General features: G+C 33.0%; 1 protein-coding gene across 1 annotated transcript in view; it reads left to right on the top strand.

The window, feature by feature from the left end:
• CCDC178 (coiled-coil domain containing 178) overlaps window positions 1–17,364 on the top strand; it is a 370,210-nt gene that overhangs the window by 32,264 nt on the left and 320,582 nt on the right. The window contains exons 5-7 of the mRNA XM_060170501.1: window positions 4,299–4,381; window positions 6,424–6,624; window positions 14,734–14,954. Coding sequence (XP_060026484.1) covers window positions 4,299–4,381; window positions 6,424–6,624; window positions 14,734–14,954 — 505 coding nt within the window. The remainder of the gene's footprint in view (window positions 1–4,298; window positions 4,382–6,423; window positions 6,625–14,733; window positions 14,955–17,364) is intronic.

The following is a 17,364-nucleotide window of genomic DNA, read 5'->3' on the forward strand; positions in this document are numbered from 1 at the left end:
CCATTAACAAGGGAAAAAAAAATGAAGGAAACTGGCTCTGAGGAAGCCTAGACATTGTGCTTATTGGACAAAGACTTTAAGTCAACTGTCTTAAGCATCCTCAAAGAGATAAAGTAAACTATGGACAAAAAACCCCAACAAAACCAGGAGAGTAATGTCTCAACAAATATAGAATATCAATAAAGAAATAGAAATTATGAGAAAGAATCAAATAAGACATTCTGGAGCTAAAAGGTACAATAACTGAAATGAAAAATTAGAGATGTTCCTCAACAGATTTGAGTAGGAAGAAGAGAGAATCACTGAATTTGAATATAGTTCAATTGAGATTATTCAGGCTGAGAAACAGAAGACAAAACAATGAAGAAAAATGAACAGAGCTTGTTAGACCAAGGGACACCATCAAGAATACAAACATACGCATAATGGCAGTCCAAGAGTGACAGGGGAGAGAAGAAGGGCATGAAAGAATATTTAAAGAAATATTGGTTAAAAACTCCCCAAGTTTGATGGAAGAAATGAATCTGTACTTCCATTAAATTCAGTGAACTCCAAGCAGGTTAAACTCAGAGATCCACACTAAGACATATTGTAGTAAAATTGTTGAAAGCCTGGGACAAAGGTAGTATCTTGAAAGCAGCAAGAGAGAAGTTACTCATCATGTACAAGGGATTTTCAATAAAATTATAAGTCATTTTCTCATCAGAAATTATGGAGGACAGAAGGCAGTGGATTGACATATGTAAAATGCTGGAAGAAAACAACTTGTCAGACAAAAACTCTGAATCCTGCATAAGTGTCCTTCAGAAATAAAGGAGAAATTAATATATTCCCAGATAAACAAAAACTGAGGGGCTCCACACATTATCAGAGCTGTTCTATCAGAAATCCTATAGGTAGTCCCTTCAGGCAGAAGTGAAAGGACACTAGACAGTAACTTGCAGCCATATGAAGGAATACCAAAAGTAAAGGTAGCTATAAAGATAAATACAAAAATTAGTATAATTGCATTTTTATTTATCTATTTTGTTTTTCTATCTAATTATAATTAAATAGATAAAACAATAATTATAAATCTATATTAATGGGTACACAATGTATAAATGTCTGGTTTGTGAAAATGACAACATAAAAGGAAGAAGCAGATCTGTAAAGGAACAGAATTTTTAATACTGTTGAAAATACGTTGATTTTAATTCAAACTTAATTTTTGCGAAGTTAAGATGTTAGTTGTAACATCTAATCTCCAAGGAACCACTAAGAAAAACTCTAATAAAACAAACAAATAAATAAAAAACACAGAAATCCAATAGAGGGAAACTAAAACAATAAAATCAACTAACCACAAAAGAAGGGAGTTATGGAGAAATTAAAGAATAAAAAGATAATATAGAAAACAAGTAGCAGAATGCCAGAAGTAAGTCCTTTCTTATCAGTAATTACTTTTCATGAAAATGGATTAAACTCATATCAAAAGGTAGAGAGTGGTGGAATAGATAAGAATACATTCTCCAACTACATGTTGTTTATAAGAGACTCATTTGATGTCCAAAGACACAAGTAGGTTGAAAATGAAAGGATGAAAAATATATTCCAGGAAAATGGTAAACAGAAGAGAGCTTGAGTGGCTATACTAATATAACACAAAATAGACTTTAAGTCAAAACATATTCAAGAGACAAAGAATACTTGATATCTTGATAAAAGGGTAACACCATCAAGAAGACATAAAAATTATAAACCTATACATACCTAAAAACATAACCTCAAAAGCATGCAGTAAACTGACAGACGTGAAAGAAGTAGACAATTCTATAATAAGTTTGGGAATTCAGTACCCCCACTTTCAATAATGGATAAAAGAACCAAAAAGATCAATAAGGAATTAGACTTGCACAGCACTAAAACCATCTAGGCCTAACTGACTTATATAGTACCCTCCACGCAGCAACAGTAGAAATCACATTTTTTTCACATTCACATTGAACATTATTCAGGATAGACTGAACATTATTGAGCCACATTTAAAAATCTCAAAAATTTAAAAAGATTAAATTCATACAAAGTACCTTCTCTGACCCAATTCAATGAAACTAGAAATCAATAACAGAAGGAAACCTGGAAAATTCAGATATGTGTATAAATTAGACAGCATGCTCTAAACTCAGTGAGTCAATTTGTAATCACAGGAGATATTAGAAAATAAGTTGAGATGAATGAAAATGAAAACACGTGGTACCAAAACTTATGAGATGAAGTAAAAGAAGTTCCCAGAGGGAAATGGATAGCCATAAATGATTACATTAAAAAGAAGATTCCAAATCCAATAACCTAACTCTATAGCTTATAGAACTAGAAAAGAATGAGTGTGCTAAAACTAGCAAAAGAAAGGAAATAATAAGGACTAGAACACAGATAAATGAAATACAAGTAAAAAGAAACCAATAAATAGTATAAATGAAAAAAGTTGTTTCTTTGAGAAGATCAAACAAATTAACAGACCTTTTAGACTGACAAAAAAAGAGAAGACTTGAATTAAAAAATTCATTAAAAAATTGGGGACATTACTATGGATCTTGCATGAATAAAGATTATAAGATAATACAATGAACAGTTGATAATACTATGAACAACAAATTAGATAGCCAAGATGAAATAAACACATTCTTTAGAAACAAACTATCAAAGCTGACTCAGGAAGAAGTAGAAAATCTGAACAGGTCTGTAATGAGTAAAGAGATTGAATCAGTAAAATCACCCAACCAAAGAAAAACCCAGGACCAGATGGCTTCACTGGTGAATTCTACTAAACGTTGAAAGAAGAATCAATAGCAATGCTTCTCAAACTCTTTCAAAAATTAGAAGAGAAGGAAAAACTTTGTAACCCATTCTATGAGGTCAGCAGTACCCTGATACTAAAGCCAGATAAAGACATCACAAGAAAAGGAAATGTAGACCAATCACTTTGAATATAGATGCAAAAATTCTCAACAAAATATCAGCAGCATGAATCCAGCAACATATTAATAGAATTATATATCATGACCAAGTAAGATTTATCCCAGGAATGTGAGAGTGGTTCAGAATACAAAAACCAATCAATGTAATGTATCACAGTAATAAAAGGAGGTGGGGGGAACTCGTGTGAACATCTCAATTGATGTGGGAAGCATGTGGCAAAATCCAACACCTTTTCATAATGAAAACACTCAAAAACTAGAATGGGAAGGGAATTTCCAAAACATGGTAAAGGACATTTATGAGAAACTCTTGACTGACATTACACTTAATGGTGTAGACAGAAAGGTTCCAACCTAAGATCAGGAATAAGACAAGGATGCCCATATATTGCCACTTCTGTTGAACATTGGAACTCTCGTGCTGTGCTGGTGGGAATGTAAAATGGTTCAGCCACTATGAAAAACAGTTTGGTGGTTCCTCAAAAAGTTAAATCTAGAATTACCATATGACCCAGTAATTTCACTCTGATGTATATACACAAAAGATTTTAAAACAGGTGTTCAAAAAAAAACTTGTATACAAATATTTGTATCATTAGTATTTACAATAGCCAAAAGGTAGAAACTACCTGAAATCCTTCAGTGGACTCATAGATAAATGAAGAGTGGTATATCTGTACAGTGGAATATTATTCAACCATAAAAAGTAAGGAGGTTCTGATACATGCTACAACATGGATAAAATGAAACTTCCTGAAACGTACTTCTTCTTCAGTACAGTGAAAACTAGTCTAGAATTCAAGAATTGGACCAGAAGAATACTGATAATGAGAAATATTTCATTATTGAATATATAGAACTTTAGCTAGAAAGATCCTTTAGAAAAAATACATTTTAATTTGGACATTTTTCTAAAACCTTAATAACATAAAATATGAAATAGTAGTTTTACTCCTTGCATTTTATATTGTCTCCTCAGAAACTGCTAAACTGAAATTAGAGAAATAACTCTCAAATTATTTTCAGTAAACTTTTTTTTTGATAGCAACACTCTCTAGAAAAGACTATCATTAAAACAGTATTGGTTTACTATCCCCTCAAAAAATTTCAAATCATTTGAAACAAATTTTAAATTTCTCTTAATTTACCATGAAGTATAAAACCCATTTCCTATTAGAATTTTGCTATGTTCATCTCTTATATAGTACCATTAATATGTATAGTAAGTTTCACCACAAATATTTAAAATTCAATGTTAAAACATCACCTAAAATTTGTTTTACTAACTTTAAGTACAGCCTTCCTTTATTAATTGATTGCTTCTTTCCCGTCATAAAGGAGCAGAACTTCTTTCACAAAAGAGCTGAAAGATCTGAGTGTTGCTACACCAGTGAAAGAGGTCATACCAGAAGAATTGAGAGGTAAAGTTGTACCTCATACTAGAAAAGTATAATTATATTTAAAAGCTCATTGGCTTTTCATTTATACATTTCTCATTTTCACAAGAATCATGTATAAGTGTTTTGTAATCCTTATGAGTGACTAATAGAGGAAAGAGTCTCTGTATTGTTTGATTAAATATTTATTCAACAGATATTTATTCATTACTGTACTGTACCATATACTGCTCTAGGTCCTGAGTATATAATTATCCCTGCCCACTTCTCAAGAATGTAACTGTAATTCAGTGCTGTCCCATAGGACTTTCTGTGATAATAGAAGTGTTCTATGTCTCACTGTCCAATAGGGTAGCTACTAGCCACATACAGCAGTTGAGCACTTAAAATATGGCTAGTGAGACTGAGAAATTTAATTTTTAAGTTTAACTTTAAGTTACATTTAAATGTAAATTAGTTACATGTGGTTCATGGCTACCATATTGGACATCACAGCTCTTCTATATATATAAATTAAGACTAATATTCTTGTCAAAATTTCCAAATGTAAATGTATAATAATTTATATACTGGTATAAAATTTGTGTTAAAATTACTTCAACATATTTGACTATATCCTTGACATTAAACACTTCCTCCTACCTTTGCCACAAAAATTTGTTGAACACCTTCCTTTAGAGAAGGATAACCAATAAACTTAGAACTTTTCAGAAGCATGAATATTTTGTCATTTACTGCTGTCATTCATAGTGAGACTCTGTTTTTACTATTTTCCATTTATAATGAAAATGAAAAGCTGATTCATTACTTCTTAATTTTTCAAATGACAGATTCTAGGAGAAAATATCAATGTATTAATGGTCACAGTAACAGTTAAATAAACTACAATTATGTTTATTATAAACATGTATATTTGACTCTAAAATACAAGACAGCATCAGGATGAGGAAGATTTGTGGTAATTAAGTGTTTATGCTAATAAAAAATGCAGGTGGTTGCTCACTCCATATGAAACAGTAAAACTAATTGAGATGGTATTCTGCAAAAAAATTCAGAGAGATATTAAATAGAATGAATTGGAGACACCTTAAGTTATACACAAAACTTTCCATTTTCCAATGGAAAATTAATGTCTTTATTGTCCAAAAGTAAAACAAAACAAAATAAAACAAAGATCTGTCAGCCACCTTTCTTCTTGATCCAGTTTCACTGTTTTACCTCCAGCCCCAGCTCTTTGGAGGCTTTGCCTTTTTTGACACTTTGTGTTTGTTTATGTCTTCTTGTCATGTCACATTTTGGCAAAAGCCAATGTTCACAAGTATAAATCTCACCAGAATGGGACTCATATCCGTCTTTTGTACTGCTCTACCTCCAGGGAGAGAGCATACTGCGTAGAACATAACAGGCTCTCTACCCATTTCTTGCATAAATAGATGAATGAATACCCATGTTAATCATTTTGTTAATATTAAACCATATCATTCCAGAGCTGTGAACCAAGAATCACAAATATCTCTCATAAGGGAGTTAATTTGTATTGTAACTGACTAAATACAATTTGGAAATGATGATGAATTTCTGGCAAGGCTAACTAGGGATGTTGTTATCTGATAAGGTAAAGAACATAAAGTGTCTTGTTTCTAGGAACCTCTGAGGATTTTCAGTATTTGTCTGATAAATATTAGATAAAGCATTATGGTTTGCTTTTCTCATAGAATGGGAGGAAACACAAGCATAATTTCAAAATAAAGCTCTATAATACAGCTTGTGAATAGAACATGTGTTTTTCCCTCAGAAAAAAATGTGCATGAAGATATTGTTTGAGACTTAGCTATTCTAATTATTTTATAAAATATTTATTTCAAAATCTGTCTTCAAAGGTTATAATTAATGTTATGATTGTATTATAATAAAACTGTCTTTAAAAGGCTAATTCACTTTTCTACAGTTCTCATAGTAAATATATAAATATTAAAAAGATGGCAACACAGCTAGTACCCCTGTTCCCACCATCCAGCTTATCGGCTGATTCATTAACCAATGTGAATACATATTTCTTTTTTAAGATGAAAAGTGTCCAGAATTAAAGCAGGAAATGGAAAGATTGCTATCAGAGGCCATCCAACTCATTAAAAGTCTAGAAACTGATCGTGCAGAAGCTGAAGAAGCTTTAAAACAACAAAAATCAAGAAAGAAAAGGATTAGCATGCAAATTGATTCTTGGTCAATCTGGAAACGTCAAGAAATCCCGTTAGCTGTACAGAAAGGTAATAATAAGAATTTTTCATATTGCCGTTTACTTTGTTGGAGAGGCGTGGATGATTAATTGAAGCTCTGAATTTAAAAATTACCTCTGTTTAGAGTGACCATATTATTCTGCATGCAAATCAGTGCATATTTGAAAGATACTATTAATAATAATGCTGAGTTTACAGACATAAATTGGGGCTGCACTGAGCAAACCTGGACCTGCTGTCATTTGGTGTTTGTTGGAAATGCCATTGAACTTGTGGTACCCAAGGGTCATGCAAACATTTGGTACATATTTCCCATAATGACTACAATATTTCAGTCACTAGAAATTTAGAAATTTAAAGTGATTGCCAGTTGGTGACATCAGCCACATCTTTAAATCTCGGATAATGAGAGAATTCTAAGTGATATTTTAGGAACATGCATCTTCTTTTGAGAATTCAATAGTAACTTTGCTCTGGGAACTTCTAGCAGGCAAAGAAACTTAGGATGTTTCCAAGAGTCATGCAGGTAACATGTTTAAAAAGGAAACTGTCTTTTAGATTACAGAATGGAGGGACTTGTGGTCAAGTATTAAATAGTCTAAAGGTGTTGGATTTTTCATTTCCAAATACTGGTTCATCAAGCATGCCAGACTACCTGATCCTACCTGAGGCTGGAAGCTTTTTATGTTATCATAGGGTAACAATTTTAATTCAGGATTCACATGCTTTAGAAATGGGTTATATTAGGGTTCCCATATAACCCATGATTTAAGCCAAGACACCTTTGAGAGAAAAAAGGATGCTATTAATTATTATTCCGGTACAATAGCCATTAATTCAAATTATGTCAGACTCTACCCATATACATACCTTTATTATAATGTTATAAATCTTCTAAAGCTGTAGTCTCCCAAGTATAGTGTACACATTTCAGGGAGCTGCAAGAAAAGATGAGATGGTTCCTCAATCATGGTCTTTTAATAAAAGAAATTAAATGTAAGTTTAATGCCTGCTTCCACCTTTTAAAGTAATATGAAGCTCACAGCTTAAACTCTCCCTTTGTTCACTCCCTTCTGGAGCTCAGAGCTCAAGAAGCAGAAAATGGGCCCAGAGCCTAGGCTGGGACTAAATTTAATTCAACCTTTGTCTATGCTCTCTGTCACCCTTTACTAAAGAGCTCTTTATAAAGAGCTAACTATATAAAAATTATGCAAAACTCAGGTAACAGTAGACCTTTTTCTACCCACATTTAAAGTAATGTATTTTATAAAATATTTGGTGTCAACAGCTGTTTATAAAAATAAATAATTCATTTGGGCTTGGAGTGAGTTTGCTCTGATTCATAAGGGTTTTGAACAGGATTTGTGATGTGCATATGCTACTAATGTAATAGCATAGGTATATAATTTATAAGTGTGTACATACATACATATATATTGGTGTTTTAGAGGCAACTGAGGCTGCAGTAGGGTCAGAATAGTCATCAGGATCCCAGTAGATTGTTGAGTGGATTCATATTCACATCCACAGAGAGCCATCTGCCATTTTCCTAATTGTTTGAGAGGCTCTTCCTTGTCAATAGTAGTAGAAAAGTCGGGGGTAGGGGAGGGATAAATTGGAAGATTGGGATTGACATATACACTACTATATATAAAACAGATAACTAATAAGGACCTACTGTATAGCACGGGGAACTCTACTCAATACCCTGTAATGGCCTATATGGGAAAAGAATCCAAAAAAGAATAGATATATGTATATGTATAACTGATTCACTTTGCTGTATACCTGAAACTAACACAACATTGTAAATAAAAAATTATAAAAAAAATAAAAATAAACATAAATTAACCCCCACCCCAAGAAAATGAAAGTCAATTGTTGAGGGCTGATTTTCTTTAATTTTTTGCCAATCAAGTTATATGTAATCTCATATACCCCTTATAAGAGTGCTTAGATATTATAGTTTGGGGTCTATATGGAGTTCTACTTAAGGATTTACCAAAATAAAATTGAGATACATGCCTGCACATTCTAGGAGCCTAATAAATGCATTTTGAACGATGATGTATACCCTTGCCGTTGCTTATAATTTATTGTTTGAGTTGCCTTTTATTCAATATTAGTAAAGATCTACTTAAAAATCTGAAATGTATGTTCATCTGCTTTATTTTATTTAAGTAGCTAACGTATGCAATGAAATTTAGCTTTATTATCACTGTGTGTTTCTTAAGTGCCTTCTGTTTGTAACATATTAGTGAAAAGTTTATGTGCTTTCAGGAATATGCTGCAATTATATTGATATATTTAGGATATAATCTCTAAATATTTTGAATTTGTTTACAAACTATAAATTTATTTGTTTTTACAGTCTGTTTAGATTCTCGAAGTCTCTGGCATACGTGACAGGAAAAACTTCTAATTTCCATGACAGCCTTACCATTAAGTACAATGTGTGTAAAGGTTTTGATAATTTGGGGGGGTAACTTTACGGAAATTTACTTCTTTCTAGATGTCTTGTGGTTCCTCCTCCAGATCCATCCACCCCCCTAACTACCTCACCCATGCTTGTGACTTTTGTTTTGTGGCCCATGAGGCTGATTTATAATAGACTGCATAAAAGATATCTTTTGCACTCTGTCCTCCTTCTGGGTTCAGCCAATGGAAATCAGGGGCAAGAGACCATAGGAGATGATGGAGAAGAGTAAGGCTGAGGTATTGTACCTCTGACTTCCTTTCTGCTTGGTCACTGCACCCCTTTCCCAAATGACAGCCCTTGGCACTCGATATGCATCTAATGATAGAGTAAGTGCCTCTTCTTTTCCCTACCAAAAAAGATAACCAGAAATAAGTTTTTCATCATGAATTAGGTGCTGTATGAACCTATAAATTTTAAAATTGGATGTGCATAGCAATGTTTCCTTATAAAATAAGAATACATATATTATACCCAAGCAGCATCTGAAGGCACAAATAAACTAATGACTCAGATTCACCCGGTACTCCCATTGTTCCTGCTTCTGTAAATTCCCTGTCTTTTCCTTAACTTACATTTATGGCTCCATGTACTTCCTTATGACCATCTAATGGGAGAGAAAAACAATCACAGCCCTGGTTTATGAAAGGTTTGAATGGTATGTTGATATAATTTGGGGAGCTACTGTATTACAATCTCAGTATGGAAAAGGTGGAGGCAAAATCACCTTGAAGAAGAAATGGCCTGAGGTATAGATGGGAAGTGGCAAAAGGGATTGCATAGTGGTCAGGGACTTAGAACATGAATGTGAGATCGGTGGAAGGAAGTCTATGAGAGTTTTGGGGATTAACGTTTCAAAAGGATGGGATGTGAAGATAATTGTGTCCCATATAAATGCTCACAAGAGTGCCTCTGCTATGGAGGAAGATCCGAGTAGTTAATAGAATGTTAAATATTCTGATTTTGGTTTTTTTAGACATTGTTTTGTCATGTGAATTAATCAGCTATTACTACAACAATTATTTGTAACAAGTCACTTTGGAACTCAGTTGCTTACAACAATAATGTTTTTTTTTTTTCTACTCATGGGTCTGTGTGTTGGCTAGGGAGGATTTCTTCAGGCTGCAGATCTAATGGGCTTGACTCAAGACTGTGTTGGGTTCAGGTGAGCTTCATGTTTCTCTCATCCTCACTGGCTAGCAGCTCTGAGGGCCATGGTTTTCACGTGGCAAGTGAGGAGAGTACAACATAGTGAGTAAAAAGATAGGATGCCCCTCAAGATGTTAGCTCAAAACTGGCATACTCTCACTGTTATTCGCATCGTTTAGTCAAAATAAGTACCATGTCTGAATCACAAATGAGTGTGACAAGAAACTACCTTTAATCCAAGGGGGAGGTAGTGAGCAACAGTTTGGTCTGTCACAGCTTGCTTCTGATGACTCTCCCTGATACTGAGTTGTTTTTTCTGTGGTTTCTACATATTTTATAGAGAACTCATTTTCCTCTGTTTGTATTATATTTTCTATGGAAGTCAGTAATCCTTTGACTGCTTTTTTGCCTCTGTTAGGATCCTAGAAGTTTTATTGGTTCTTGACTAGTAAATTAGACCATACTAATTTCTTAGCTTGAGTTTGATATCTAAATCTTCATAAGTTTCAAGTTTGGCTTTTTTATTTCTTTGAAGTCATTCTTTTTCTATCCAGGGCCCAGTTAATGAGTATTCTATTCATGGCATCCAAGTCCAAAGTTGTCAACATATTTTTAATAGCTAAATCAATTTATTTAATGGTTTTGGGTCTCTTTTCTCTGTCTTCTTGAGTCAGTTTTGATAATTTGTGTCTTCTAAGGAATTTGTCCATTTCGTTTTAGTTGTCTTATTTGCTGGCCTAATCTTGTTCCTAAAATTCTCTTATAATTTTAATTTCTATAATAGCAGTAGAGACAACATTTCTTTCATTCTTGATTTTGGTAATTTGTACTTTCTCTCTGTATTTTTCTTGGTCTACCAAAAGTTACATCAATTTTGTTGATCTTTTAAAAAAGTCAATTTTTGCTTTTCTTGATTTCTCTATTGTTTTTCAGCTTTGATATAATTGATTTATTCTCTGATTCCCTTTCTCATGCTTGCTTCGGGAATAATTTAACCTACTATTTCTCTTTTCATGAAGTAGAAGCGTTGATTATTTTTTTGATACCTTCTTTTCTAGAATAGGTATTTAAGAACTGAATTTACTTTTTAAGAACTGTGTTAGGGCTTCCCTGGTGGTGCAGTGGTTGAGAGTCCGCCTGCCGATGCAGGGGACACGGGTTTGTGCCCTGGTCCGGGAAGATTCCACATGCCGCGGAGCGGCTAGGCCTGTGAGCCATGGCCGCTGAGCCTGTGCGTCTGGAGCCTGTGCTCCGCAATGGGAGAGGCCACAACAGTGAGAGGCCCGCGTACCGCAAAAACAACAGCAACAAAACAAAAACAACAAAAAAGAACTGTGTTAGTTGCATTTCATAAATGTTCATATGCTGTGACTTTATTTTTAATTAGGTAAAAAATATTTTTAAAATTCTTTTGTGATTTCTTTTTGGACCTATTATTTATTTAGAAGTTGCTATTTAATTTGCAAATATTTGGGGATTTTTCGAATTTTTTTCCCCAATTTTTTTTGTCGATTTCTAATTTAATTTTTTGTGTTTAGAAACATTTCAATCACATTAAAATTATTTAGAATAAAAATTGCCTAGCATTTTATCTATCTTGGAGAATATTCTGTGTGTGGTTGAAATTAATGTGTATTCTGCTTTTGTTAGGTGCAGTGTCTGTAAATGTGTTAGGTGAAATCCCTGAAACCCTAATATTCTTTGCTTCCCATTTTGATATATCTGTTTGGTATAGGAGACTGGGGAGAAAGCCTAAGGCTCACCCAAATGACAAGTCCAATAAGAAGTCATTACATGAAGCTGAGGATCCAAAGGTTTCCATCCCCAGCATAAATAAGTGTGAATCATGAATAAACCTATTGCTCAGATTGAATAGTAAAGAAAGTTGCTTGTTTCACTTAGCAGAGGAAAGCAAACAGTATTCCAAGAATTCTTAATGTACTGATTCAAATGGATTTGTGACTGAAATTCCTGCTGTTTGTGTATCTGAAAATACACAGTGGAGAATGTCATTTAAATGTTCTGTGGGTTGGTAGTAAAGCTAGGCATCTTCAGGAGCAAAGACAGATTTTTTTCTGGAAGATTGAAAATTCAATCTAGATATCAGGGAACTTTCTCAGATAGGGTTTCAAGATAAAAAATAGCTCAATATCAAATATCATAAAACACAAAGATGCAGATTCAATGAGTGTGAGCTGGTAAAAACAGCAGAATCTTACTCAAAAAGTTTTCAGATATTGAACATGAGATTATAAAATGAGTATGTTTACTATGTTTCAAGAAATAAAAAGAGAAGTTTGAAAGTAAAAACAAGGACTAAGAGACTAATTTTAAAAGAAAGCAAAAGTGGAAATAAAGACTTCCTAGAAATTAAAATATATTATTCAAAATTAATAACACAGTGGTTGGTTAAATGGTTTGTTAGACTAAGGAAGAGAAAAGTAATATCTGTGAACTTGGAAGAATTTGAATGGAATGCATCACAGGTACACAAGGAGAAGGAAAATATAAATAAAATATTTAAAAGCATTGAGTATAAGATGAGAAAGTATGATGAATATCTAATAGAAGATCAGCATGGAGATAATGATGGTAATACTTAACAAGATGATGACTGATTTTTTAAAACAAAAATGCTACTGTTGGGCTTCCCTGGTGGCGCAGTGGTTGAGAGTCCGCCTGCCGATGCAGGGGACACGGGTTCGTGCCCCGGTCCGGGAAGATCCCACATGCCGCGGAGTGGCTGGGCCCGTGAGCCATGGCCGCTGAGCCTGCGTGTCCGCAGCCTGTGCTCCGCAACGGGAGAAGCCACAACAGTGAGAGGCCCGCGTACCACACAAAAAAAACAACAAATGTTACTGTCTAATTAGGATAAACAAAGTAAAAGGGGATGGTGTCAAATATTGCACAAATTCAAGAAATTAGAAAACATTTAGAACTGTATCATTAAATCTTACTAAAATTATCTTCACATGAGTGAAAAAAGCTAAATTATTATTTAAAGGAAAATAAATAGCTTTTATAATATCAGAAAAGAAGATGGATTCATAGTTATTGAAATATATGACTTCAGAATTAGAAAAATAAAAGTAAAATAAATACAAAGGAAAAAAACAGAAAACCAATTACAAAATTGTTAAATAATGAAATATATATAATTCCAAAGATATGCAGAACTACATGTTGATAAATAAAAAAAGAATAATAAAAAAAAATGGAAAACCAGTGGCAAAATTAATCAAGAACACAGAGAAAATATATGAATAAATCCAATTAGAAATTAAAATGGTATCTAAAAATGTAGCAGTGATTAATAATAAGGAAGATATTCAGAACAAATCTCTTAGAATATTATTGAAATTTTGAGGAACTAGATAAATTCACAGGAAAAATGGATTGATGAATAAATAGATAACCAAAATATACATATACGCCTTTGACTTAATAACTAAAAATCCTTCCCTGCAAAATGTGTACATATATACATACATACTAGGGCAATAGAACTTTACATGCAATTTCAAACTTCCACAAGATCACAGAGAACAGAAATAAAAGAAACTACAACTGATATAAGAAGCTAGCATAAATAATAAAGCAAATTAGACGAGGACAGTACAAATATGGAAAATTATAAGCCCAAATCACGAGTATATATGCAAAGTATCTTCAGTGAATACAGCAGCAAAACCCACCAATAAGTTTATTTTTAAAAAGATGAAAAGAGCCTCAAGCTAGCCAATGTAATTTTATTCCAAGAGTTCGAGGTTAGGCTAACCTTAGAAATTTAACAGCATAAGGAGGAAATATTTTATATAGTTTCTCTAAAATTGTCCTAGTCTGTTAATTGACATTTAATTTAATTTATAATTTATATTTATTTTATTTGAGGGAAATTTCCATATTTATTACTTCAAATATTTTTATACAAAACAGAAAATTTTTATCCATTTATTCAAATTCTCTTTTCTATTGTTTGATAGCATTTTGTCATTTTCTTCCTGTAGGCCTTGCACAACTCAGGTTTATCACTAGATCTGTCCGTTTTAATTTGTTTTAATTTTACTGTTGTGAGATTATTCTGTTTTCAACATAATCTTTATTTTTGTGGATAAACTTTATTTTGTATATTGATTTTATATGAATTATTTTTATAATTTTCGGTGATTTTTATATAGTTTAATCCCTTTGATGGTGAGTGAAGAAAGCAATATATTTTTAGTGCAATACTAAAATAACTTATTTTAGGGACTTACCTGGCAGTCTAGTGACTAAGACTCCATGCTTCCACCGCAGGGGGCACAGGTTCCATTCCTGGTCAGGGAACTAGGATCCTGCATGCCACACGGCATGGCAAAAAAATAAAAATAAAAAAGTAACTTATTTTAGATTTAGTAAGATTCACAGATAAGTAATTTCTGAAACTAAAATATTTCATATTTATTATCAAATAAAGATGTCCTTCTGGAGCTTTTGTTTTAAAATTTGATTTTATTTTATCATCATATGTCTAGAACACGAGGCCTATTTGAAAGATATTGTAGAACTACGATGGCACCTTGAAGATAAAACTCATCGACTAAAACGTTTGGAGGAGGAAAAGGAGAAATTAGAAGAAGCTAATGCAAAGCTTCAAGCAGACATAGACAACGTGATTAAACATCGCCCTCTACTGCTTGCAAAGCGAGACCAGGAGCTTATAGCTCTGAAGGAACATTATCAGAAAAAAATTGAGGTAAAGGAATAAATGAATGGATTTGCATTTTACAGATTGTTTCTTAGTTATAAAAATTTCAACTATAAGAAGTTAACATATCTTTCAAGGGTTCATTCTCGTTGAAAATTGACCTGCTATTTATTTTCTAAAGGAATTATCAAGTGACACACAGTACAGTTGATTGATATTCATTTAAACTTTTCCCATACTTTTAAACTTAGGAATATTAATAATATTTAGTAGTCTACTAATACGATTTTGGAGATTTAACACATTATGGTATTATTTGAATCCGTAAATCAAACTTAGAAAGAATGTCATCAATTTCATTGTTGATGAAAATATGTAACTGACATGAGCAGCCATGATCATGTTCCTCTCTATGTACATGTGAATTTTTCTTGGCTGTATATCTAGTGGAGTATCTACTGAGTCATGGGTTATATACATTTTCAACTTCATTAGATAAAATCACATTGCTCTCCAAAGTGTCTCTGACAGCTTATATTCCTAAAGTAGTAGCAGTGCTGGAGACGTCCCATTTCTCCACTGTGGACAAGAATTCTAGTAGTATCATTTTTTTCTTAATAGTAGCCCCCTTATTTAGTTGGATGGCAATGTGTCAGGCTAAAAGTCATCCCCCAAATTGCCTTTACTCATGGTATTTCTAATGAGATGTAGGTAGGAGTTATATAGGGGTTTTTTTAGGAAAGCTTCTTGAAATGGACTGACTCACTCAGAAGTAGCACCCTTAGCCATCTCCTAAACTTACAGCAACCCAGATATGACAGCTGCAGCTCTGATTTGATTTTATAGCACAAAGCAACCTTGGGAATGGAACCCAGATCCAGAATGGCTGAATAGAAAGGCAGAAGATACCTTGTATCTATTTCTGGGAGAGAAAAATAAACTATAATCTTGTTTCTTTGACTTATTTCTGCTATAGCCAAACCCAGTCCTAACTGATCCACCTCACATTTTTGTCAACATTTTTATTGTCATACTTTAAAGTTTGTCAATAGGTGTGTGAATTGGTATCCCTTTATTATTTTAGTGTGTTTTTCCCCGATAGTGGACATAGGCATTTCTGAGTCAGGGGTAGCAGGGTTGTTGAGCAGCTGGAAGACCATGCTTGGTAATGGGAGGAAAATATGAAAACACATTCTAGCAGATCAAGAAAATAGCAACCTTTGCGTAGAGCTTATCAGAGTCACTGCGATGATTAATTTTTTGAGTCAACTTGGCTGGGCCAGGATGCCCAGGTATTTGATCAGACGTTATTATAGATGTTTCTGTGAAGCAGTTTTTTGGATGAGATTAACATTTAAATCAATGGACTTTTAATAAAGCAGATAGGCAAGAAAAATAAATAAAAGGCATCCAGATTGTAAAGGAAGAAGTAAAATGATCTCTATTTGCAGAGGACATGATCTTACATATAGAAAATCATGAAGAATTCACAAAACAAACTATTAGAGCTAATAAACAAGTTTAGTAAAGTTGGAGGATGCAAGCTCAACACACAAAACTCAGTTGTATTTTCATATACTAGTTTTGAACAATCCAAAAATGAAATTAAGAAAACAGTTCTACTTAATACCATTAAACATGATAAAGTAGGAATAAATTTAATAAAGTCCAAGACTTTTTCACTAAAAACTATAATATTTTGCTGAAATAAATTAAATTAGACCTAAATAAATAGAAAGATAATCCGTGTTCACGGATTTGACTTAATATTGTTAATATGTCAATGGTACCCAAAGCTATCTTCAGATTAAATGCAATATCTGACAAAGTCTCAAGATCTTTTTGCAGAAATTGAAAAGCCTGTTCTAATATTGATACGGAATTGCACGGGATCCCAAAAAGCCAAAACAGTCTTGGAAATGAAGGACACCTTAGAGAATTCACATTTTCTGATTTTAAAACTTAGTACAAAGCTGTAGGAAGCAGAAAAAAAGTGGCATTTGCATAAATACAGAAAAGTAGAGAGTAGAATTGAGATTGCAGAAATAAACCCATTTATCTATGGTTAATTGCTTTTGACAAGGGTGCCAAGACCATTTGTGGGGAAAGAGTAGTCTCTTCAACAAATGGTGCTGGGACATTGGATATCCACATGTATTCAAAAGAGTAAAGTTAAGACCCCTACTTCCCAGCACATACACACGTTAATTAAAAATGGATCATAATTCTACATGTAAGAGCTAAAACTATAAAACTCTTAAAAGAAAACTTAGGGGTAAATCTTCATCACCTTGAATTTGGAAATGGTTTTTTTAGATATGACACTAAAAGCATAAGCAACATAAGAAAAAATAGAGAAATTGGACTTCATCAAAATTAAAACCTTTTGTCCATCACAGTACACTACCATAAAAGTAAAAAGACAACTTACAGAATGAGAGAAAATGTTGCAAATTAT

This window comes from Lagenorhynchus albirostris, chromosome 14 (genome assembly GCF_949774975.1).
Source record: "Lagenorhynchus albirostris chromosome 14, mLagAlb1.1, whole genome shotgun sequence".
NCBI lineage: Eukaryota > Metazoa > Chordata > Mammalia > Artiodactyla > Delphinidae > Lagenorhynchus > Lagenorhynchus albirostris.